Source organism: Suncus etruscus, chromosome 17, assembly GCF_024139225.1.
Source record: "Suncus etruscus isolate mSunEtr1 chromosome 17, mSunEtr1.pri.cur, whole genome shotgun sequence".
NCBI lineage: Eukaryota > Metazoa > Chordata > Mammalia > Eulipotyphla > Soricidae > Suncus > Suncus etruscus.
In genome coordinates, this window is record NC_064864.1 from 40386552 (window position 1) to 40414176 (window position 27625).

The following is a 27625-nucleotide window of genomic DNA, read 5'->3' on the forward strand; positions in this document are numbered from 1 at the left end:
TGGCGCTAGAGGTTAAGGGGTCTACCTTGCAAGCACTAGCGTAGGACAAACCGCGGTTCAATCCCCCGGCGTCCCATATGGTCCCCCCAAGCCAGGAGCGTTTTCTGAGCACTTAGCCAGGAGTAACCCCTGAGCTTGTCAAACTGGTGTGGCCCAAAAACCAAAAAAAAAAAAAAAAAAAAGAAATCTCTGTGCAGTGTACTTTAACATCTGATTAACATTTACAAGTCAACCAAAACAAATATCCTTCCTTCCTGTATTTTCCTTCCACTGTTCACTTTATGAAATCCACCAGGAACTTGGTCTATGAGGATAGTTAAGATAAATAAAATAACATGAATAGGGAAGAGAGAGAGAGCTCAAAAGGCTTAATGCATGCTTTGCATACAGGAGGCCCAAGTTCAATTTGGGGCACTTCATGGTCTGAGTACCACCAGGACCAATTCCCAAGCACTGAGCAGAGAGTAGTCCCAGAAGACTGCCAAGTATGGTCTTTAAATTAAAAAAAATTCAGGGACCAGAGAGATAGCATGGAGGTAGGGGCATTTGCCTTGCACGCAGGACGGTAGTTTGAATCCTGGCATCCCATATGGTCCCCCAAGCCTGCCAGGAACGATTTCTGAGTATAGAGCCAGGAATAACCCGAGCGCCGCCAGGTATGACTCAAAAAACAACAACAACAACAAAATTAAAAAATTTATACCAATGGGGCTGGCGAGGTGGCGCTAGAGGTAAGGTGTGTGCCTTGTAAGAGCTAGCCAAGGAAAGATTGGGACCACGGTTCGATCCTCCAGTGTCCCATATGGTCTCTCCAAGCCAGGGGCAATTTCTGAGCACTTAGCCAGGAGTAACCCCTGAGCATGGGTGTGACCCGAAAAACCAAAAAAAAAAAAAAAAAATTATACCGTTAATAACTTAGAATACACTACTATATATTCATCAGGGTTAACTTCACAGTGAAAACAAATTAAAATTTCGTAATTCCATAAAAGCATATTAGAACATAAAATCGATTTACTTAGGATTATGTAAAATAAAGTAAGTGAGAAAGTATAAGTGGTCACATATGCTTATTTTAAATTCAAAATACTTTACACAGTAAAATAGTAGCATAATTATTAAAAGTAAAAAGTGATGGCTTGTAAGTTACCTCCTTGTCTGGCATATAGACTTCCTCCAAAATAGCCATTCACTGGAGATGTAGCAGCATAGACAAATATGGCTGTACTAAGCATCGACCCTCTCCTAAACGGGCAAAACAGACGATAAAATTTAACCAACAATTGAAAGAAATTGCCAAAACAGCCTTACAGAAACAAAAATAGCACATCCTCGACTGTAAGACTTCCACAATTTAGCTAATGAATCGATTTCTAATAAAAACTGCACTTGGAGCCAGTGTGGGAGTTGAGCACATGCTTCAAAAGCAAAAGAGCCAGGCTTGATCCCTGATCCCTGGCACTGAATTGTCTCCGGAGTACCACTGAGAGGAACTCCTTAGCACTAAGCCCTGAGTAGCTCTTTAGTATTGCTGGGTGTGTCCTCCAGCCTCTGCCCCTGCCCCAAATCACACAAGTGATACAATGTCTACTCTTTCAAAAACTTTCAGAGTTCCTGATACTATATTCTAAACAAATATCCACATTTTTAGGCAAAAACATTAGGAGTTGACCCTAAAACTTTTGACAACCCTGTGAATCAATCACATTCTATGAAAATGACAGTCTTTTTAAAGACTGCTTAAGATTTTGCCCATTAGAAATAAAGTTAAATTAGTAAAATCTTATTATTGCTATTAATCCTATATTTGAAAACCAAATTTCTTTTTCCAAGAACCTTAGGAGTCACTAGCGAGTTATGTGCCCTAGAATCACAAGTCATTAAATTCAATTCATGCTGTTACATTTACATACATATGTGTGTTTATATGTGTATATACATATATGTATATATGTATAATACATGAGAGAGAGAGATATAAAATGCTAGATCTAACGCTGTCAACACTTTACTCAGAAACAGCCTAACACCAGTCAGAAGTTCTTCATATCAGTAGAGAGGGCTCCAAGGCTGTTCTTGTGAGTTGAGAGTACCAAAGACTAGAGGAAATTTAATCCTGCAGTCCACAGAAACCACCAGAGGGATGGATGAGAGAATCAAGTAGTTTTGAAGTTTAGAATACCTCCAACTTCCACCTTTTGATTCAGATATTCCAAAGGTATTTCCCTCTAAGGCAGGAAAGTAAGCACTCTCCTTGTTCCTCTCTCTGTCCCAGACAGAATGAACATCCAAGGAGCTACTTGACACCTTAACTCTACACTGCAAATTTCAGACCAACAGTCAAATTTTTACCTGACTTCCTTAGTCCTTCTCAAACTGCCTTCTCCACAGTAGCACCACACAGTGGGCATCCATATGGTTGCTGATTCTACCTAAGTAACATCTTTTAGAGCCCAAACTGGCAATATTTACTGCTTCGTCCTGGCTCTGTGCTCAGGGATCACTTCTGAGGGTGCTAAGAGAGCTCTATGTAAAGCAAGCATCTAATGCACTATTCTATCTCTTTGGCCCCATAAATAATTTCTCTTCCTCTGACTATTATGCTTATTACCAAGACAAAGTCAATTTTTGCATTATATTATCTGCTCTTTATCCTACAGTCAATCCTATATCTATTTAAAAAGTTTTCCCACAACTTTGTATTCCTTTTCTCATTTTCATGCCATCTTGTTACTTTGCTTTTAATTCCATATATTTTAAACTCAGAGTGACGAAGCAAGAGTGCTTAGACTCTTAACCAGCTTACTAACATCACTTTACTGACAACTTTGTGATCTCAAGTCAAATTACTAAATCTTTCTGAGCTTTATTTTTCTCATTCACAGAATGGAGAGAATAATAATCCCTCTACGTGGTTAATGTATGAATGAAAGGACCTGATGTACACTAAGTACCTAATACATAACCTCAACCATAATATTCACTGTTTCAGTATACTTATATATAATTATGTTCAATTCATATAAGTACAATAACTCACAATGACAAGCTAAAATAATAATGTCTAGGCCAAATCAAAAGCACAGTGGGAATGGTGTTTGCCTTACACACAGCCGACCCAGGTTTAATCCCCAACATCCCTCGAGTCTGCCAGGACTGATTTCTGAGCACAGAGCAAGGAGTAACCTGAGCACTGCTGGGGTGACCCAAAAACCAAAATAAATAAATCTGATACTATCAGAAGAAGTTTCTTATTTCTGTTTTCTTATTTCTTTAAGCTGAAGAGCTTCTACTTTAAAAAAAATTAACTGATGGGCTGGAACAATAGTGAATTGGGCAGGGTACTCATTCAACTCCTGACATCCCAGAAATAAGATCCCACAATCCACCAGGAGTAAGCCTGATAACTGCTGGTGTAGTCCAAGTCAAACCAAAACAACAAAAAAAGAACGTTTAAAGCTAAAATAATGGGCCCGGAGAGATAGCACAGCGGCATTTGCCTTGCAAGCAGCCAATCCTGGACCAAAGGTGGTTAGTTCGAATCCCGGTGTCCCATATGGTTCCCCGTGCCTGCCAGGAGCTATTTCTGAGCAGATAGCCAGGAGTAACCCCTGAGCACCGCCGGGTGTGGCCCAAAAACAAAAACAAAAAAAAGCTAAAAAAATAACATTTGACAAGGAATAAAGCAAAATTTGAATTCTAGGAACATAACCCACTACTCATTAAGACTACAGTCTACAATCAGTAGTGGATTCAGTAAGATGATTCAGGATATATATATATATATAGATATATATATAGATATATATAGATATATATATAAAGCATGACTTTGTTATATAATGTTAATGCTTTTCTTTTGGTTAAATTGCTTTTCTTGTCTAGATATCTAGATATTTTCTTATCTAGTTATCTAAACATACTGTATCTATAATTTGAAATATCTACCAGAACTTATCAGAATCTTGAAGTTTAAGTTGAACAATTTTAAAGTGTATGTGGTAAATAAATTACAATGGTTACATTTTTAAAAAATAACAGCAAAATAGCTTTTCTTGGCTTAAACACATTCACTTTGGTTCAAAAATATTTGAATAAATTCAAAGAATTGGCTGTTCCAAAGGTAAATTAAGACCCAATCCTTATACTTAAGCTCAAGAAATTTTCTAGTGGACAAAATAGCAAATTAGTTAAGAATGCTTTATAACTGAAGAATTACTCTTTCAACGATTTACTGCTTAGTCTCCAAATATCAACACAAGAAAGAATGCATTATGAACTGAGGTTAAAATGTAGCTGGAGTGTCATTCTCACTGAGCGTTTTATAGGGTTTCATCTGCCATGCTTGAATGATAAGGTGTGCTACTCAGACTCACTATGTTTGCTTCCTAAGACTGGGGCTCTTGGTGCAAAAGGTTATATAGGACCATTCAGTAATGACATGGTTGTGAATTGAAAGATTTTTTTATGATTCAAAGATCTCAAATCAAGAATTTCTTCAGTATAAATGAAGGGTATCATATTAAGCAAAGTGAATCTGAAGAAGGACAAACACAAGATGGTCTCACTCATATGTGGAGTATAAAGAAATAAAGGAAGTGAAGTAGACCAATGTCAATGAAAACTAATCTTGATATTCTGCCTACAGAATTGAGTCTACCAAACAGGGGAGTAATGGTTGAAAAAAACCTTGGGGCAGTAGTGGGAGATGTTGGCACTCTAGTGGCCGGTATGGCATGTTAATGTTTTGTGTCGAAGACATTATTAAAAAAGGATTTCTTTCAAATGGTTTTATCCACAAAGAAAAACTGTACTAGAAATCAAGTAAAGATATGCTAAGAAGTCATTCAAAATGTTTCTAACTTTTTTGTCTATTATTAAGAATGCTTTTTTATTTCTCATACTCTTATTTTTTGACATTCTGTCTGAGGATGTTTGCTAGACCCAGCAGAGCTCAGAGATTAGTCCTTGGCACTGTGCTAAGGGGGCACAGCTGGCAATGCCTGGGGGGACTACATGTGGTGCTGGGGATGGAATCAAGGCCGGCTGCACAGAAAGCGGGTGCCTTACTCTAGAATTATTTTTCTGGCCCCTATAATTTCCAGATTTTACAAGTAAATATGAGTATTAGTTTAGTAACTGTAGAATCCTTATACTTCTTAGTAAATATCTTAATGAGTGCTCAGCTTTTTTACCTATTCACTTTGTTAAGATTTCTGGACTGAATTTAACTCTGCTCTAACCTCCAATGGGACACAATTTCTATAACTAAAAAAAAAAAAAAGTAATTATAGCAAAGATTGATGTTCCTTATTTGACTGCAATAATATTTATACATTAAATTCTATGATAATTTTAAAGTTTGACTTAGAAGGTTCTAATGGCTAAAATTATTCAAAAATAAAGTTTAAGCACTTACTCTGTATATAAATCTTCTATCATTGCAACAATAATGACAATAAGAGACACAGCAAATATCTGACAACCAGAACCAATCAAAGAGGAAAATATCAGTGGGTGGCTTGATGGTCTAAACACATCTCCATGCACTTGCTTCCATCCATACTCATCTCCTAGGTCTCTATCCTACAAACATACACATGTAAGAGAAAAGAAATCATTTAAAATGAAAGAACACAGAGAAAATGGTGAAAATGACAGTAACAGTTATATATTCTTTCCCTGCAATTGTTAGCTATTTTAAGTGACTCAAAATATTATGGAAATACATTTAAAAATAGAATTGCTTTAATAAAATAACATTGAAGGATAGAATTTACTGAGGATCAGGAAGATGAATCCTGAACGTGATTAAAGTACCATAAATAAAAATGGAGCAAAAAGAAATGTCAAACTGGGAGAAAAGCACACTGAGATTCTGATATACTCGAGGTAGTATTCTTGACATTCATATTCACATCCTGACTTTGGTTCATGTGTAATCAGGGTCAACATGGAGATCAAGAAAAGACAGACTATCATAAGCAGTACTCGAGATACACTTAACAATGCAGAAATGTCCATTATACCCTGAAATCTATAAAAACATGAAGAAAATAACACTAAACTATATACAGCATTTAAAAAAATTCAATCTTCCCTTTTCAACTCGAGTAAGCAAGAATTTAAATTTTTTTTGGTTTTTGGGTCACACCCAGAGATGCTCAGGGGTTACTCCAGGCTACGCGGTGCTCAGAAATCGATCCTGGCTTGGGGACACTGGGAACTGAACAGAGGTCCGTCCGTCCGTCCTGGATCAGCTGCATGCAATGCAAACACTGTACAGCTGCGCTATCGCTCCAGCCTCTTAAATTTATTTTTAAGGAAGTATCAGTATTTCAAATAATCTAAACTTATGGGAGGAGAGCCCACAGGTAAGTAGTCTACCGTGATATTTCACAATATAAATCAGCATATTAAAATTTGTTTACCTGTTTCCAAACTTATTTAACTGTAAAACATATCTATGTAGAACAGTCATATCATTCTACAGAACAGTCTTTGCTCTTTGTAACACTGTTTTATACAGAAAACAAACCTCCCTTCTTAATTTTTAAACTAAATATAAATCCTTTACATACACTCCAAAAATTATGCAATATATAAAAATGAGTATTTTATACTAATTAATGTAATATAATAGCATCTGCTGATTAATATGTAGCTTTAATATAAGCATGCAACATATAAAATAGTATTTCTATGCTAATTAATACAGATATACCTTCCCTGCTACAATTCTGTTCATTTTTATGTTTGTTTAGTTTTGTTTTGGGACCATACCCAGCAGTGCTCAGGCTACACCTAGCACTGTGTTCAAGGATCACTTCTAGGGGCCGGAGAGACAGCATGGATGAAGAGCATTTGCCTTGCATGCAGAATGACAGTGGTTCAAATCCCGGCATCCCATATGGTCCTCCATGCCTGCCAGGAGCAATTTCTGAGCAGAGCCAGGAGTAACCCGAGTGCAGCCAAGTGTGACTCATAATACAAAAACAAAAACAAAGATCACTTCTTAAGGGCTTGGTACTGTACAGTATATAGTGGCAGGGAACAAACCCAGGTTGGTCGCATACAAGGCAAGCAAGCACCCTACCTTCTGCATGCAAGGCAATGCCCTTCATCCATGATGTCTCTCCGGTCCCTAGAAGTGATCCTTGTAATTATGGTACTTAAATAAAGACTTTATAAAAGAGGGAAAAAAGCCAGACTGGATTTTTTATTGTTATTAACACTAGTTTAGTAAGAAGTAAGATATCACTGGCAACATAAATATAATAAAATAAAAAAAAATATTAAAAACAAGAAATAGAGCCTAAGCACTACTATAAAAATAAAAATAAAAACACTGAATTCTAAAATCCATCTAACCTCAGTATTGTTAGATATAAAAAGTTATGGACCTACAACCCAATATTCTAATTAAATGGTTTTCTATAGTGTAAACCATGTAATTGCTTACCATATCATCCATTTCCTCTTCTTTACTGTATCGGGCATAATCTTTTCTTAAAGTTCTCATTAAAATCATTGAAACTAAGCCCACCAAGAAAATCACCATCATGAAGGAGTTGAAAATTGAAAACCAGTGAATCTAAAATAACAGGAGATAAAATGTGAGCAACATGAAATCACAAAATGCATATGTTGAATGATAACAATGGGACATTAACAAAGGAAAAAAATCCTTTTATACAAAACACAAACTTAAGACATGCTGGGGCTAAGAATTCATTATGAAAGGTATTGGCTTTACAATAAACTTCAGATACATTAAAAACAGCCTGGTTTATGCAAGTTTTCACAATAAAATTTATTGTACAAAGCATAATTTGGCCACACAGCATATGTCGTTAAGCCTAACAAAAGAACATGGGCACTGTAGTCAAATAGATATGAATTTAGTTAGGGTCTGCCAATTTCTAACTAATTTCTAACTGCTTTCTTGTATAAAAAAGATCAAGTAAATAATTCTGTCTTATAAGCTGTAAGATTTAATAATTGTATAAAAAGCATGCATGGCACCCTGTCTGGAATAGCACCATACTCACTCAGTAAAGATAAACTCCCTCCCTCTAACTGAGCAGCCACCTTAAAACCTTAAAAAGACAAGATTAGGGGCCGGAGAGATAGCATGGAGGTAAGGCGTTTGCCTTTCATGCAGAAGGTCATTGGTTCGAATCCCGGCGTCCCATATGGTCCCCCGTGCCTGCCAGGAGCAATGTCTGAGCATGGAGCCAGAAGTAACCCCTGAGCACTGCCGGGTGTGACCCAAAAAAAAAAATGACAAGATTAAACATCATAGTTAAGTACCATGGACTTAAGCCTCCTTTCTCAACAATTCACTTAAATTGCTTTCAGGTCGTTTTCTCCAATCAGGCATCACCTTTATTAACTTCTCTCCAAATTAGCTATCCTTGGCACAAAGAATACTAAGGTACCCAAAGTTTCTCCATATTGCCAAAGTTCTCGACTTTAGTTTCATCCATACATTTGTCATAATTATGACAAGAATCCAGTTGATATCAGAAGGTACTGCCTAAAAATTTCTGAGCAGTGTCGAGTGATAAAACTAGTTAATACTTAAATGTTCCTCCCAGAGAATTTCAAAAACATTCTCTCTTCAAAGCCTAATTCCATGTGATTTTCTGCATTTATCTTCTTTGTATGTCATTCCTCCTGTCAAACTTACAAGTTATCTCTCAATCTTTCTACAAGGTTCTAGTTGTCTTCCACTCTATTTCATTTTGTACCCATAAATGTTCACCTTTCTTCACCATTAAGTCTGCAAAGGTCCTTATAATCTATTCCCTAGGGTTATTACAATTTAAACAAGGTAAGTATAAAGCATATAGAATAGTGTTTGGCACATCATGAAACACTAAAAGAATTTTAAGTTGTTGCTGCTATGTTTTTGTTTTGTTTTGGTTTTTGGGTCACACCCAGCAATGCCCAGGGGTTCTGTGTTCAGAAGTTGCTCCTGGCAGTTTTGGGGGAACATATGGGATGCCGGAAATCGAACCTGAGTGGGTCTGGGGTTGGCTGTGTGCAAGGCAAAAGCCCTACCACTGTGCTATCACTCCAGCCTCTTGTTGCTATGTTTTAAAGGATTTGTTTGCTTAATTTTTTCCCCTCATATTATGAAGTCTCCCCCGCCCTTTCTCAATGCCAGTACTTTTCAAATGAGATTACATGGCCTGCCCTCATTTATTCCTAAAACATATGGCCTTATTTGTACTACAAGATTCGGATCTGTAGAAAGTATAGCGAGTATGGTACTTGTCTTGCGTGCAGCTAAGCCAGGTTGGATCCTGGGCTTCCAATATGATTCCCTGATCCTACCAGGAATGATCCTTGAGCAGAGAGCTAGAAGTAAACCCCGAGTACCATTGGGTCTGGCCCCCCAACTGGAAACACACACATACACATACACATACAATAAGGGGGCCAGAGCAATAGTATAGCAGGAATGGTGTCTGCATGCACTGTAAACACTCTACTTGGGGTCTATCCTTATACCGCAAATGGTCCAATCAGGAGTAACCCCTGAGCACTACCAGGTCTGGCCCAAAATTCTATTTAAAAATAAATAAAATTTCTCCCCAATGACGTGTAACAAACTGTTAAATGGCTTTAAGCATTTAATGGGGATAAGCCCCATTCTCCCTGCTTTCCCTAACCTTTGCTAACACTGCACCATCAGAGTCTTCTGTCCTGTTTCTCCTCAAGCTGCTCTGCTCATCTACTGTGGTCCTTTCTAAATGCACAAAATGGGTACTCTGTTGTGACTCTTTCCAATAATGACAGTAAAACCTTACCCCATTCTCCACCCCAAACCTCTAGCTCTCTTCCTCATTCAGACTTTTGTTACCTATGATCAATTTTACCTCAATATTTTTCTGGAATTTCAAACTTAAGACTACCTGATCCTTCTTTCCTCCTTCCTTCCTTCCTTCCTTCCTCCCTCCCTCCCTCCCTCCCCTTCCTTCCTTCCTCCCTCCCCTTCCTTCCTTTCTTCATTCCTTCTTCCCTCCCTCTTCCTCCCTCCCTCCCTTCCCTCTCTCCTCCTCCCTCCCTCCCTTCCTTCTTTCCTTCCTTCCTTCCTCCCTCCTTCCCTTCCTTCCTTTTCTTTCTCCCTTACCCCCCTCCACCCTCCCTTCTCTCCTCTCCTCTCTCTCCCCCCCTCTCATTTTCCCTCCCCCATTTCAGGGCCACACTCAGCTCTGCATTCAAAGATCACTACTAATAGGGTTAGGGGATAAATCAGTCAGGTGTGAGGAATCAGATCTGGGTTAGCTATATACAAGGCAAGCACCTTCCAGCTATACTTCCTCTCTGGTAGTATACATTTTTGCATACACTTCCCTAGAAATGATATCAGGCATAGCTTTACATACCATCTAGAAACCAATGGCAGCAAAATCTGAATCTAGCCCAGAGCTTGCTCTTGAATCTCAGAATATATTTAATTAGTTGGCCAGTAATTCCACTAGATGCCTTACCAAACACTTCAAAACATGGTACAAATAAGACTGATCTTCCCCCTCCAAAGCTCTTACAAATGCATTGTTTTCATGTTGATTGTGCTACTTTTAACATTCATGCGCAATACACAAGCTCTTTTCCAACTCTCTTTAATATTTTATTTTTCAGAAAGAAAACCATATTGATTCTACCATCAAAATATAATACTTTTATTCATTATGTTTTGGGGCCACATCTGGTGATGTTCAGAGCTTACTCCTGGCTCTCACTCAGGAATCACTCCTGGCAAACTCAAAGGGATCATATGGGATGCCAGGAATTGAACATAGATCAACTGTGTGCAAGGAAAGAGTTCAATCTGCTGTACTATTGCTTCAGGCCCTATCATCAAAATACATTTTGATCTATATACTAACCACTGATATCTTGGTTTGAGCCATTACTCACTTTTATTTGGTTTTACTAACAGCTTGTTCATTATCTGCCTGCATCTCCCTTGCCCCTATGCAACCTATTTTCAACATAATAATTTTTTAAACTAAATGAGATTTGTCATACAACTGCCCCTCCTCTTTGCACTTGATGTCTATATAGCAGCCAACTGATTTCATCTACTACTAATCCACTCACTCTGCTTCTGCCACACCTTGCTCTTCCTCAAACACGCCAAGCAGGTTTTCAACAAACATGCTTTTTTATAGGCGTTACCAGGACATTCACATTCCTTTTTCCTTTAATTCCTTCAAGGTTTTGTTCAAATGCCCAATTAAGAGGCTTATATGTATTCAAAATTACAACTCACCCTGATGGCATTCTTGTCTCACAGCCTTTTCTTTTAAACATTTTCAATGTATCAAAACAAACATCTCCCCCATTAGAATATCAACTCCAAGAGGGCTTAGGTATGTGACCTTTTAAATCTAATGTTTCTCACTTATATAACAGTGCTTGACACATACAAGGTGCTCAATAAATATTTGCTGCAAGAGTAAATATGGCACACTTCAAAACTGGTGAAAATACAAGAAGGCGGCCATTAACTAGTGAACTGCAAGGCAGGCATAGATACTCAATAGAAAATAAATTAAGAGCATTCATCATATTCTCAAAAGTTTTTATCTAAATATTGAGGCTATTTTTGTTTTGAACATTAGCCATTACCACATTCAGAACTTCCTGTGCATTATGGGCAACACTGAGGGTGGGGTTTACAGCTCCAGGAGAAGTTTAAATCCCAAGTAGTGTTTTTTATCCTATGACGCAAGAGGAGATCAGATCAAACTCAGCAGTAATAATGAAAATGATCTATCTCAAAAATAAGTTTCAGGAGTTGGAGATAGTACAATAGGTGGCCATTAGGGTTTGATCCCCAGTAGCCCACATGGTCCTCTGAGCCCACCAGGAGTGATCCCTGAGCACTGACTGAGACAGGTATAGTTATCAGTAGGCTAGTTTAATGACTATAAAGCTATTCACTAGATCCAAAATAACAACGTATGGGCCAAATGAAACTAATATAATGTAATGTCCAAAAACAAAAACAAACAAACAAAAAAAAACCCAATGTGGGGCCAGAGAGAAAGCACAGCTGTAGGGTGTTTGCTTGCACATAGCCGATCCAGAACAGATGGTGGTTCGAATCCTTCACCCATCCCCAAAATATTAACTTCAGAATTCTTATCGAAAAATAGAAGAGGGAGCTAGAGAGATTAAATATAGAGTTATGGTGTTGGTTTTACATGAAGCCAACCACACTTGGATCCTTGCACTCTATATGGTTCCCTGAACACTGCCAGGATTCTTGAATATAAGTCCTAAACACTACTGAGTGTGGCCTAACATCCTCCATACCCTAAACCAAGAACAACAAATATCCACAGAAGAACGGCAAATCAAGAAAAAAAAAATCCCCTTATGTCCTACTCTATCCTTATTTCTATCTCTATCTCTAACGAGAAGCAGCATGACAAAATCTAATTTGGGGGGGTTATATATTGGGGGGGGCCACACTCGGTGACACTCAGGGGTTACTCCTGGCTATGTACTCAGAAATCGATCCTGGTTTGGGGGCCATATGGGACACCGGGGGATCAAACATGGTCTATCCTAGGTTAGCATGTGCAAGGCAAATGCCCTACTGCTTGCGCCACTGCTCTGGCCCAACAAAATCTAATTTTTTACAATATAAAATCACACAATCCCTGTATAAAATAGCAACAATACCAGTAGACATAGGATCTGATATAAAGCTTACATCTATTGATGGGTCATAGCAGATATTTTCTTTCTTTTTGTAATATTTCATTCTATATAGGATTTCCACTTAATAAAAAAAAAAACCTGCTGATTTCATTCTATTCATTAACACCATCCTAGAGGATAGATACAAACATCTGTTCTCCAAAATTCGCATTTGTTTATGGTCACACCTAGTGGTGCTTAATCGTTATTCCTGGCTCTGCACTCAGAAGTCACTCCTAGAGGTATACAGGAGACCATATGCCAAAACGAAGCCCAGGGTGGCTGTGTGTTGAGGCAAATATCCTATCTGCTGTGCTATGGCCCTGAACCATTTTGTTGTTGTTGTTGTTGTTGTTGCTGATTTTTAGGTCACACCCAGAGATATTATGGTTTATTTCTGGATTTTCTCTAAGAAATTACTGTTGGCTATGCTTGGGCAACCATACAGGATGCCAAGGATAGAATTCAGGTTGGCCACATGTAAAGCAAGTACCTGTTGTACGGCTGTACTCTCTGGCCCCCTTTATCCAAAATAATAATTATTATTATTATATTAATATATTAATTTAATAACAACAACAATGGGCAGGTGGCCCTATAGGGTAATTGATTATAGTCAGCACTGTCTGTCTATGTGCATCATGTATATCTAATTGTGTTTCAATATTATGAAACCTATTTGACTATAAACATAAGTCACATTACTCAGTAATAGACTGCTTAATAATAGAAGTGATTCTTTGTTTATTTATTTATTTATTTGGTTTTTGGGCCACACCCAGCGGTGCTCAGGGGTTACCCCTGGCTGGCTGCTCAGAAATAGCTCCTGGCAGGCACGGGGGACCATATGGGACACCGGGATTCGAACCAACCACCTTAGGTCCTGGATCGACTGCTTGCAAGGCAAACACCGCTGTGCTATCTCTCCGGGCCCAAAAGTGATTCTTTGGAGGACCAAAGCAATAGCACAGTGGGTAGTGTTTGTCCTGCACAAGGTCAAACTGAGTCTGATCTGGCATCCCATTTGGTTCACGAGCCTACCAGGTGTTAATTCCTGAATGCAGATCTGGAATAATCCCTGAGCACTACTAGGTATGATTAAAAAAAAAAACCTAAAAATTAAAATTAATTTTTGAACTATGTTCTATATTCTGTATTCTTCCTTGTATATGTTTTAATCCAATGATTTTCAGCCTTCTGAAACCTGTGAAGCAGCAGTTTTTCAGCTGAAACCTGTGTTTCAGCACTGGCTGAAAAATCACTGTCAGATAAGTGGCAACTTTAACAGAGTGGATGAAATTTCTGTGAACTAGCACTGGTATGCAGTTGATTCACAGAATTAACTTCTTTTAAAAGTCACTATTTAAGTAACAATGTCCAGAGACAATAGAGATGAGGGCCAGACAATAGAGATGAGGGCCAGAAGGACTAGTCCATGGTAGGGAACTGCCACAAATAGCACAGCAGTGCAGTTAGAATAGAGAAGGGATTACTACTACATGATTACACTGGACAATAACTGGGTCTTGAACGGACATTAAGTGATATGCATCATACCTTTTTGTTAATAATAGTGCAAGCCACGGTGTGTAAAAGAAAAAAAGGGGAAGGGGAGGGAGAGAGGAAGACACAGAGAGAAATAAAATGTCAAATTCAGGCAGCAAGGGAGGATGGGAAGGAAACTGGGGGCACTGGTGGCAAAAAATGTTCATGGGTGAAAATGTTCATACAGTGTACACTATAAGACTAAAACTTAATCATTAATAACTTTGTAACCAGTGTTTAAATAGGAAAGAGAAAAAAGCCACTACTTTAAATTACAGGCATGATAAATGGGTTTTTGATTAATACTATAAAAGTATCATCCTATGACTCTGAACACACAATTGAAATCACCTTTAGTTTTATCTTTTAAATCCAGTTATAAGCAGTGTAAAATATAGAATTTACCTACCCTGTGTTGAAAAAAGGAAGGATCGAGATATTTGTCAAATCGATCTTCAAATTTTACATCTGACTTTTTCCATTTTACCTGAAAAAGATTCCAAGTCAAGGCTAATAAGCAAAAAATATGATAATAAAATAGCAAAATTTTAAATGATCCACACACTTAAACTAGAAAAATGGTAAAAAGTCATCATCATTGCTAACTTGGGAAGTTAAAGCATGTATGTCAGTCAACCAACTTTCCTCTGAATTTTATGAAACTTACAACTTTATACCTCCCCAGTCAAGAGAAGGGGAAGGAGAAGGAGAAATAAGTTAAATTATAACAGTAAGAATATAGGACACTTAGCTAACTACCATTTATAATGGCTGAATTTGCAGAAATAAATGGTTGGTCCTAGAAATGCTTAAGTGTCACTTAATACTACGGATCTGAATTAAATTCTTGCTATTAGAAGATCATTTATGTCATAGAAATATACTTCTCTGAAGTTTCTGAGGACCAAACCCCGAGTCTTACACATTTGAGATATGTGCTCTACCACTGAACCACATTCCAGCCCTAAAAAGTTAGTAATATTCTATTGTTTCCATTTAACTACACATTCTTTTTTGGGGGGGTGGGGGGTGTCACACCCAGCAGTGCTGCCCCCTGGCAGGCTCAGGGGACCACATGAGATGCCAGGATTCAAACCACCGTCCTTCTGCATGCAAGGCAAATGCCTTACCGCTGTGCTATCTCTCCGGCCCCTTAACTACACATTCTAAATTTCTACAACAGCTACAAAACGTTACATATTCAGCAAAGCATTTGCAAAGTAAAGAGAAAATGGTACATTTAGGATAATGACTGTTGTTAAATCATAAGTGTGCCAGGTTTCAGTGAGGTGAGAATAGAAGAAAAATAAATACAATCCAAAGCCTGTCTTTTCTAGAAGGGTAATAAGCAAAGCAACTATACTGCCTGGCAGCAAGGTTTCAAACACAGCATCAGTCCTAATTCAAGATAGTGAAAAACATCACCAGTTTTGACATCCCACAAGGTCTCTCCCCTTTCCATAATTAGCAGGGGAAAGGGAGTCCAGGTCAGACCTAGATGACCTCTTCGTGACTAATAGTTCATAATTATAATCACCAAATACTTAAACATATCAAAAATCATGCCTACTGGTACTCTTTGATAGTTTACTGCTACCATGAAAATACTCAATTATGGTCAGGACTTCAGACCTTAGGTAAGTCACTCACTTGGTGGGATAGAGCATGGGAAGTAATAGGAAAGGTAGAAGTTTGAAACCATCAAAGAGGAGAAGCAAAGAAGTTTTGGTGTTCCCCCTTTGCATCCACACTCCAGAACTATGCTCACAGGAATGTCCTTTCTATTTTCTCTTTTTCTTACTTCATTTTCAGAAGCTGGGTGTTAGTTTCCTTCACTTGCCTCCTTCTCTTTAAATAAATACCTGTTTTAATTACTTTGTGATCTCCATAAAATCCTTTTCGGGGAAACACAAGAACAGTGAGCAGAGAGTATATTGTGTCTACTGGTACCCCAGCAATCCCCTCAACTTTACCAGTTGCTCTTAGTCAGCCGCAAGTCATCACCTGCACTCCTCAAAAATTCGATTCTATGTCCAAGTATAAGAACCCAGGAACCACCTCCCACATCTGCAACACACAACTACAATTCTAAATCACAATTATTGACATTAGGTTATAGGTACTAGTCCTATACATATTTTATAATACTTACTGAATATGACATTTGAATTTTTGTATTGGGAACTAGTTTAACCTTTCCTTCACTAGTTAGGTTAACATCAACAATTCGATTTGCATTAAAACCTATTTCAAGTTTCTTGTAGGTCCAAAGATAGTAATCTTCTCCATTTTCATCTGCTTCACCAACAATACCTACGAAAGAAGTAACACTTTATAAAGTATTATTACTTCATTTTAAATATATGAGGCTAAACGTACCCCCAACAGCTTTAAACAATTATTATTAATCATACTTTATCATGAGCACATAGAAAATTCAAACTAAACTTATGTTTGTTTACATAATTGGCAAACACAAACTTTGGATGCACTATGGTGAACAAGTGATACATAACAATTTGGGGGAATGGAGGATTGGGGAGGCCACACCCAGCAATGCTCAGGAGTTGCTCCTGGCTTTGCACTCATGAATTACTCCTGGTGATGCTCAGAGAACCATAAGGGATGTGGGGGATAGAACTCAGATGGGCAGTTAGTAAGGTACTAACTCTGCCCTTCTCCTTACTAATTTAATGTTCAAAGTTCATGACTGTCATGAATATTACTTTCACTGTAATAATTACTACCTTATAGTGTATTCTCCTTAAGAAAGTATTTCAGAAAAGCAGTATCATCATCTTTACCAATACTCACTTAGTTGTAGTAAAACTAAAATTTAAAACTAGAAAATAATGACTAAAAAGCATTTAGAGGGCCCGGAGAGATAGCACAGCAGTGTTTGCCTTGCAAGCAGCCGATCCAGGACCAAAGGTGGTTTGGTTTGAATCCCGGTGTCCCGTATGGTCCCCCGTGCCTGTCAGGAGCTATTTCTGAGCAGACAGCCAGGAGTAACCCCTGAGCACCGCTGGGTGTGGCCCAAAAACCAAAAAAAAAAAAAAAAAAAAAGCATTTAGAAGTTAAAAAAAAACCTAAAAACAAAAGACCTCAATGGGAGCTGGAACAATAGTACAGCGGACAAGGTTTTTGCATGAAGCCAAACTGCATTCAATCCCTGGCATCCCATATGATCGCTAGAGCACAAAAAGGAATAATCCCCAACTGTAGAGCTAGGAGAAAATCCTGAGCATCATTGGATATGACCCCCAAACAAAACAGAAAACATACAGAGTATCAGCATATTTTATCTAAAATTATGGCTACTGAAAATGGGTATTCCTAGCCACTCATCCACATGTAAATATGGACACCAAACTTAAATGATCTTCTCAACAGTGGATTAATCTCTGGGAAGTCATCAGAATGGTGAAGACTGAAGATAATGTTAATAAAGTAATAGTTTAAAATGAACACATACTAACCTGGAAGGGAAGACCAAAAAGCATGACAGAAGTATGAATCTCTTGGATATTAATAATCAGAAATTTGTTCAATGGTCCCTGTCTAGACTTAGACACTTCCTAAATACTCCTTAGGCCTTTCTCTGTAGTCATATAGTGTGCTGTGTTAGGAGGAAAACTGATCCTTTTTTATTTGTTTAGTAATCAAATGTACCTTATAACTATAAATAAAAGGAAAAAGATTTTGTTTTGTTTGGGGCAACAAAGAAATAACAAAATCATTCTGATAATTTCACCAGCCTATTCACTGGTTCTAAGAGTTGAAGAGTGAAAAGCACAATTACACCAATTTTAGGCATTTAAAGACCTAAATAAAAGAAACCTTTATCAAGATTGGTCAGACCATGTTATTAATAAGTGAGAGAAGTAGAATGCCTGTCTCAAATACAGGTAGGGGGTGGGGAGAGGATAAAGATAGGGAACTGGTGGTGGGAATGTTGCACTGGGTGAAGGAAGGCGTCCTTTTTATGAGTGAACCCAATTACAAACATGTTTATAATCATGGTGCTTAAATATATTATTTTTAAAAAACTGAAAAAAATAAAAGATATGTCAGACATTTTTACTATTATTATGATAAGGAATCTAAGATTCAGACATTCTAACACTGAAAATTATTCCTAAAAATGTCCAATGCTGTCAAAACTAAAAAGATTTTAAAGACAAGAAAGGAGAGCCATAGAATTTACTGGAAAAATTTTTTTTGTTTTGTTTTGTTTTGTTTTTCGGGCCACACCCGTTTGATGTCAGGGGTTACTCCTGGCTACGCGCTCAGAAATTGCCCCTGGCTTGGGGGGACCATATGGGACGCCGGGGGAGGGGGATCGAACCGTGGTCCTTTCCTTGGCTAGCGCTTGCAAGGCAGACACCTTACCTCTAGCGCCACCTCGCCGGCCCCAAGGAAAAAAATTTTTTTTTTGGTTTTTGGGTCACACCCGGCAGTACTCAGGGGTGACTCCTGGCTCTAAGCTCAGAAATCGCTCCTCGCAGGCTCAGGAGACCATACGGGATGCCGGGATTGGAACCACCGTCCTTCTACATGCGAGACAAAATCTTACGTCCATGTTATCTCTCCGGCTCGAAAAAAAAATTCTTTTTAAGCAAAATTAAAAACCCACCACAAGGTTATAGACAAGAATCCCAGAGACAATGGGGAAAGAACAGGGAAGGAACCTACTTTTTCTCCAAAAAATAGAGAAAACCTAGATTGATGAGTTCTCCTAAACTACAGGTTAAGATAACTTCAGTGAAACACCCAGCACTGGGACTGATGTGGTATCACAGCAGTATGGCATTTGCCTTGCACATGGCCAATACAGGACAGACCTTCGGTTTGAATCCTGGCATTCCATATGGTCCCTGAGACTGCCAGGAGTGACTTCTGAGTGCAGAGCAGGAGTAACTCCTGAGTGCCGCCGGGTGTGACCCAAAAACCAAAAGCCAAAGAAGGAAAAAAAAAGAAAAAGAAATCACTCAGCACTTATTTCTGCTACTCTGAGCACAGATATGTCTCTGATAATGCAATGTTAATTCCTTTATATATACAGATATAGATAATCCTCTTACATAAATGCTGATTAGTCCTAATTAATATGCAACACAGCAGTAATGCATAATTCTTTATTTGCATATAATTCTACTTGGGGGGGGGTCACACCCTGCAGCGCTCAGGGGTTACTCCTGGCTCTACGCTCAGAAATCGCTCCTGGCAGGCATGAGGGACCATATGGGATGCCAGGATTCAAATCACAGTTTGTCCTGGATCAGTTGTGTGCAAGGCAACACCCTACCACTGTGCTACCTCTCTGACCCCTATTTGCATATACTTCTATCTCAATTAACTTTCTTCTCAATATCTTACAGTGAATTCTGATCTGAAATGTTTTTTGTTTTTTCATGTTCATGTGCTCATGAACACAGCTGCTTGACAAATTTAATAGTAATTATCAATAAAAATTATAATATCTCTTATTAATAATAAATATGAACAGGAGTCCTAAGACATCAAACATGCTGACTATAACGGACTATTCTTTGCATTTTAAATAACTAAATCAAGCCTAACACAAATTTTAGATTATGCAAAAGATTGTATTAATTATGGCACAGCTCTTGCCTTACTAAAACAGGTAAGTGCCAAATATTTTAAAAAGAGAGAAGAAAAACATCTAAACATGTATAGAAAATAACAATAAACTATAAAATAAGACATTCAAGGGACTAGGCACTGGAGAATTATCTGGAAGGGCTGGAGCACATACTTCGAATGCTTAAAGGCAGGCTTTGATTCCCAGCACCACATGGGCTGCAAGGCACAGTTGGGAGACAGCTAGAACACTCATCCTCTAAAAAAATCAATTGGGGCTTCAAACAAAAGAGATTATAACACCTAAAATCCAGAAATTGAAGGAATAAGACAATGGGTAAGACATTTGCCCTGCAACGCAGACATCTTGGGTTAGGTCTCTGGCACCAAATATGTTCTCCCAAGCTCCACCATGAATGATCCCTGAGCACAGAGTAAGGAGTAAGCCCTAAGCACCATTGGGTGTGGTCTAAAACACAAAAACAAAACAATACTACCACAGTTCTACAAGAGTCAGATTAAACTTCAATATCCAAATTACTTCCTTTGATTATATCTGCTGCTTTGCTTTGCTTTTTAGAAGGTGGGGTCGGGGAGAGCCTAGTGGTAGCCGGAAAACAAAATCAAGCCAGTAACTGATTGCTAAGGCTCTACAGTGCTACAGATCAAAAGGGTCATGTTCCATGATGCTCATGATGCTGAAAGGCCACACCTGGCATTGCACAGTAAGTCATGTGGTACCAGAAGATAGTAACTGCATTGTGTGCCCAAACCCCTGTACTGCACATCCCTAGATCCCTTTGACTATATTGAAAGAATAAGTATTATATATACTAGCATGAGGAATAATATGTAATAAGATCATAAAAATAACAATAAAATGAGAAAACGGTAATGTTGTATAAACATTTGGCTATATCAAAAACACTTCAAATAAGAGGAAATCATAAAATTAGTGTTAAAGTTCAAATATGAAAGGATGCAGTATAGGGGTCAAAGGGTCAGGTCCATCAGTGGTATTAAGAAAAGACACAGGGCCCGGAGAGATAGCACAGCGGCGTTTGCCTTGCAAGCAGCCGATCCAGGACCAGAGGTGGTTGGTTCGAATCCCGGTGTCCCATATGGTCCCCCGTGCCTGCCAGGAGCTATTTCTGAGCAGACAGCCAGGAGTAACCCCTGAGCATCGCTGGGTGTGGCCCAAAAACAAAAACAAAAACAAAAACAAAAGAAAAGACAGAACTAAATATCCAAGCCAGAGTCAACAACAATAATATCATGAACCCCAAACTTTAACAATCAAAACTTAAAAAGGGCCTTTTATACTGGCAGGCTGGGGTGCAGTGGGTGGTGGCATGGAATGTACACTAGGATGCACTAGTGAAGGAAGGTTAAAATGGTGGTGAATTGGCCCTGAAACACTGTATGTCTGAAACCCAACTATAAAGAGAAATTTGTAAATCACCATGATTTCAATAAAAGTTTTAAAATAAAATAAAGTGTTAAAACCAACCTATGGAAACAGTGAAAGTCTGTTTACTAATTAAGTGTATAATCATATAACAGTCATCATATAAAATTTAACTTATTAGGTAAATATTCCCGAACTTTAAATAGAACTTACCCCATATTGGTAAGTCATCAATGTACATCTGGTACCAGTAGTGATTTTTGATAGCATACACAAATGCATCTCTCTTTTCTTTATCTAAGTCAATTTCACAGTAGGTGGCTGGCATCACATCATCTGCATGAAATAAAACTTACAAGTTAGTGTACTGGTTTATAAAATAGTTACCAAAAAAAAGTAAGGAAAAAAGCCATCATTTTCTGAAGTTAAAATTAATATTCACTGTTGAATCTCTGGTTCAAATGGGTGGGAAAGGGGAGTATCAATTATTTTTTTAATGTATATTTGAGTGTTTTTTGTTTTGTTTTGTTTTTGGATCACACCCAGCAGCGCTCAGGGGTTACTCTTGGCTCTATGCTCAGAAATCGCTCCTGGCAGGTTCAGGGGACCATATCAGATGCCGGGATTTGAACCACCGGCCTTCTGCATGCAAGGCAAATGCCTTACCACCATGCTATCTATCCGGCCCCTATATTTAAGATTTTTCACAGTAAAAGAATGTTAATCCTTAAAAGATCATATTAATATTTAAAGAACACGTCCCTTCTAAAGAAAATCTGACAAGAATATTTACAAAGTAACTTTAAAATGTAAACACTAATACCATTATTTAAATTTGAATACATAGAGGTTTTCATTAGATATAAACACACCCTCAAAAATACTTAAAACAATTTCTAGCGATCAGATCTCTATGATACTAATTTAAACATTCTTGGAAATGCCAAGTCACCAGAGGCTACCAGAGTCTCTTCATAATTAGCTAAAAGGCAAGCAATCGAGCAGGCTAACTATTCTAAATTCCCTGAAAACCCTCTAGAGAGAAATCATTTCCCTCTTTGACTCCGACAGTGTCAAACTAGGCATGAGTACTACTCATCCTACCTAGTCACAATCCTACCTCTCTTGACTACCTTGGTAAATATTATTACTAGATACTGTTCATATGGTCTTTACCTTGGGTTGGAGTGATCGTACAGTGAGTAGAAACAATAGTACAGTGGATAGGGTGCTTGCCTTGCACGTGGCCGACCAGGATTCAATCCCGAACACTCCATAAAGTTCCCTAAGCCAGCATTTTTCAACTAGTGTGCCGTGGGAAAAATTCCAATTTCATTCGTAACATGCGACTTCAACTCACAAATAGACCAATCATTAGATTATTTCATAATAATTATAAAATAATGTCTTTGTGTTTATTTGATTCCTACTCAAGAGAATACTTTATATAACTCAATATAGGCACAGAGCTAAATTTTTTTAACATTTTCTAGTGGTGGTGTGCTTCGTGGGTTTTTTTTCCCCATGAGAAAAGTATGTTTTTGCACAAAAAGGTTGAAAAACACTGCCTTAAGCTGGGCCAGGAGCGAGCGAAAAGCCAGGAGTCCTGAGCACTGCTGTATGTGATGAGGAAAAAACTCTCCCCAAAACAAATATAAAACAAAAAATCTCAAATAATCTCTACCTTACATATCTTTGAAAATTGACCAGAGCCAGAAATATAGTGCAGTGGGCAAAGTGCTTGCCTTGTACACAACCGACCCAGATTCAATCCTCAGCAATCCATATGCTTCCCTAAGCACCAACAGGAGTTGATCCCTGAGTACAACCAGAAGCTCTGAAGACTGCTGAGTGAGGCCCAAAAAAGGAACGGAATGCGAGTAGAGGGAAGCGGAGGGGGAGGGGAGAGGAGAAGAGAAAAGATGAGAAAAGAAAAGAGAAGGGAAGGGAAGGGAAGGGAAAGGAAGGAAAGGGAAGGGGAGGGGGGAGGGGAGGGTAAGGGGAGAGGAGGAGTAGGGGAGGGGAAGGTAGGAGAGGGGGAAGGGAAGGGAAGGGGGAAGGGGGAAGGGGAAAGGGGAAAGGGGAAAGGGGTAAGGAAAATGTTTAGGAAAACATTTCAATGTTGATTAGAACTTCTTAAACACAGCTGCAGTTGCCCTGAATGTGACCCATCTAGTTTTGATCCCAGCCTTATCAGGAGTGATCCCTAACCAAGTAGGAGTAAGCCATAAATACCACTGGCCCTGGCCCAAGAACCAAATTTAAAAAAAAAAAAAAAAAAAGCTTCTTAAAATGTAGCTGAACCATAACTAATCTACATTTTTCTGACAAATAACAAAATTAGTTCTATCCCTACAATCAGAGACTGAAGAGTTGTTTCCTCAATCCTTAACAATTAAAATAGTTTCCCTTTATTTTATTTTTTGGTTGATAGGTCACATCGACAGTGCTCAGGGATCACTCCTGGTGGGCTTGGGTGACAAAATGGGATGCTGGGAATCAAACTGAGGATTGGCCATGTATAAGACAAATGCTGTACAATCTCTCCAACCCAGTTTCCCCTTATTCCAGCTTTGCCCAAAGTGGAGAAAACGAAAACCAAAAATGGCAAAAATCACTGAAGTGTCATGAATGATAGATTTTATTCTCAAAATGGGAGAAGAAATTTACAATGACTCCCACATATATTTTCTAACCAAGTATTTTAAGCAGCAAAGAATTTAAGATTTTTACGGGGCTAGAGAAATAGTTCAGCAGGAAGGTACTTGTCTTGCACTTGGCCACCCTGTTTGATCCCAGCATCCCATATGATCCCCTGAGCACCACACCCAGAGTAATTCCAGAAATAACCTGAGTATCACCAGATGTGGTCGAAAAACAAACAGAATTCATTGTTTAGGACTCTTATAATGGCTAAACCTGGTTGAACAGAAAGGCTAAAAATGTGAGTTCCTTGGGAAAAACTAATTCGGAGACCTGGCAATAAGAGGTTCTCACATTCCTAGAATGTGAGAAGGAACCAAGGACAGCAGACAATCACAGCTACACAGGTCAAAGTGAGAACCAGAGGCAGAGCAGATAGGGTGTTTGCCCTGCACACTGGTGAACTGGGTTCAAATTCCCAGCATCCCATTACTCCTGAGCCTGCCAGGAGTAATTTTTGAGTACAGAGCCCAGGAGTAACCCCTGAGCACTGCTGGATGTGGCAAAAAAAAAAAAAGAAGAAGAACTAAAGCCAGGGTCCAGGCTTGAGCAGCAATAGGTTTCTGATGTGGAAGACCTCACAGCCACATCTGTAAAGTCACTGACACTCTTGCTAGAATCAAACATACATGTAATAATATAGCAGACTTCTTTTGTTTTGTTTGGGAGGCTGGTGGCGGGTATTTGTTCTGGCAATACTTTAAAACTATGCCCAGCTCTGTGCTTGGGAGAGGGGATCAATCCAGTGCCAAGGATCAATCAAACATCTAATGGCCTACATAAAAATACATGCTTTGCATGTGGGGGCCCAGGTTCAATACCAGGAAAGAGTTCCAAGCATACAGCCCAGAGTAGTCCCACAAAAGTGCTGGATGTGGTTCAAAAACAAAGCAAAAGAAAAAAATATATTGTTAATGGTAACTGCTGGGTGATTCTAATTTCCTTCACATTTATCGGTAAAGTTTCTTAATTTTGTGTACTAACCTTCAACCCCTACTAAAGCCAGGGGGTGGGGGGAATGCACATACTTCTTTGAAAACAAAGGATTGATGTGAAGTTGGAGGTAAACAATGTTACCAGAGTTTCAATACAAAAAAAAAAGGTCCATGTTTGAGATCAGAATGTAGTCCAATCTTGAAACACGCATTTTGTTTCTCTAAGGTTCTGATTTAAATTCCTTTTACCCACTCCATACCTCCCAACCCCCCCCCCAAACCTCAAGCTTTAGAAACTTGAGATTATGCAAGGCTTAAGTAATCAAAAATACCAAGTTTTTAAAATACTAAAATTTCAGATTCAACACAAAATTCAAATTATTTGGTCTAGCTAAAGCACTTTTACTAAAACCAAGGGCATAAAATACTGCTTTAAGTTCCCACACTCCAATTAAACAAGACACATTAACCTTACATTAAGATGCACATCTTTTACTTCTTAAAACACCATTATTATAATGAAAAAGGTAATGAAAAGAATGTAGGAACAAACACACACAGACGACAATGAGGAAAAAAAACTTGAACAAATTGTTGGGAAATGGAAGACAGACTATGGCAAATGACTACAAATAAGCAAAAACCATTCTTAGGAGGAAAGGGTTTGGTGTTGCAAAACAGAAGAGACACTCCTAGATGTGTAGATAACCACAGATATTGAAAGATAAGTGCCAGCTTTAGGGCTGAGACTAAAGAGAAACAGGCTTGTCTTACACAAGGCCAACCTTTGGTTCAATCCCTGGTACCACATATGGACCCTATGTCCTGCTAGGAGCAATCCCTGAATGCAGAGCCCAGAGTAAACCCTGAGCACAGCTGGTGTGGGACAAAAATAATAAATATAAAATAAAATGTTCCATGCAGGAACAAACTTCAAAGGAACATAATAACTACACTCCAAAATCCTGATAAAATAGGTATCTCCATAATACAGCTACTGAGGGTAAATTAATACAACAAAGTACTACATATATTCTAAGCCAATGATACAAGATTGGATTTGAGCTTTCAAAACTCCCATATATCATGTTATGTCCCACATTTCCAACTTCAAAAGGATTTTATAAAGGCCTTTGTAGCCATATCAAGAAATGGCATATTTAAATTTATCTTTCTAGTCTAATCACTGGAGGGTTTACCAAGAAACACTTTTCAGAGGAAATATGGAAGTGCTAAAGGAGTAGTAAAACAGGTTGGATGCTTGTCTTATACACAGTTATCAGGGTTTGTCACCCTAGATGGCCCCCTGACAACCTCCAGCTGTGACCAAAAAAAAGCAAAACAAAGCAAAACAAAAAAATAGACAAAAGAAAAAAAAATGTGTGAAGAAAGAGGGAACATGATTCGAAGCCTATGTGAAGAGGGGGGCATGATGCAAAGTCAATGCTCAATGAACAAGAATACAAAACATGTGAAAGGTGCCTAAGAGACAGTATAGCAGTTAGGACATAATGCCTAACAAGCACCTGTTCCAAGTCTGATTACTGGTAACACATGATTTCCTCAGCATTGCTGGGTACAATCCTGGAGGCCTCTGAGGAACATTGAAGCCCCTGCACTGAATCTGTGGCCCTGCTGGCCAGCCACTGCCAGTTAGGGTCACCAGCGCTCTTGAACGCCACTTAGAAGGGCCCCCCCTATGGGGCCGGCAAGGTGGCACTAGAGGTAAGGTGTCTGTCTGCCTTGCAAGCGCTAGTCAAGGAAGGACCGCAGTTCGATCCCCCCGAGTCCCATATGGTCCCCCCACACCAGGGGCAATTTCTGAGCATTTAGCCAGGAGTAACCCCTGAGCATCAAACTGGTGTGGCCCGAAAAACCAAAAAAAAAAAAAAAAAAAGAAGGGCCCCCTAGACAAAAAAGAAAGTTGGGCTATATAATTTTATCAACAGTTATTTATAATGTTATGAATATTCAAATCTATCTTTGTTAGTTACTAATGAATATCTATAAAGGTAAGAGACTAAACTTACAAATTAAAACATTTTTTGAATCTAGAGCAATTTTTCTAAGGCAATCAGACTTTTGCTGCCAGCTGTCACAATGGGAGAATGCTATTACATCTAATAAACAGACAGCCAAGGACTCTGGTGAGCATCCTCCTTTGTACTGACAGTTCCTCACAAAAATGAAAGACCCCAATCAATAGCCAAAAGTGCCCAAGTTGAGAAACCCTAGTAAAGAATCCAACTTATGTTATTAAGACTAATAAGGTTTACTTACCTTTAAATTTAATATCCAGACCACTAAATTCCAATTCCACTCCCTGAAGTGCTTCACCCAAAGTTTCATGGTAATGACTGATACTTTTTTTTGACCCCACACAGAACGGAAGTGAAAAGTATTTGTATGTCTCTTGGCGATTATGGTAAGGCCCAACAGTATTCATCCATAAGACAACTTCTTCTTTATCTTGATACTGGGGAGGAAAACACAAAATCATTAATTACTGTATTTATTTTTTGCAGTGCCAGCAATCAAGCCCAAGGTCTCAGATATGAAAGGTAAGCTCTACCAGCACAACCAGGGGTCATTTCTGGGTACAGAGCAAGCAACTGCCCATAAACACCCCAGATTATGACCCCAAACAAAACAAAAAGTGGCACAACTCTCAGCAACATGGCTAGTAAGTGCAAGCAGCATGACC

The 27625-nt window shown here is 38.6% G+C and overlaps 1 protein-coding gene across 1 annotated transcript in view; it reads right to left on the minus strand.

Annotated features, from left to right (window-relative positions):
- TM9SF3 (transmembrane 9 superfamily member 3) overlaps positions 1-27625 on the minus strand; it is a 56769-nt gene that overhangs the window by 14209 nt on the left and 14935 nt on the right. Inside the window, exons 2-8 of the mRNA XM_049790862.1 lie at positions 27202-27397; positions 21497-21619; positions 16424-16584; positions 14681-14758; positions 7463-7594; positions 5420-5586; positions 1151-1245 (exon numbers count right to left, since the gene is read on the minus strand). Of these exons, the coding sequence (XP_049646819.1) occupies positions 1151-1245; positions 5420-5586; positions 7463-7594; positions 14681-14758; positions 16424-16584; positions 21497-21619; positions 27202-27397 (952 nt within the window). The remainder of the gene's footprint in view (positions 1-1150; positions 1246-5419; positions 5587-7462; positions 7595-14680; positions 14759-16423; positions 16585-21496; positions 21620-27201; positions 27398-27625) is intronic.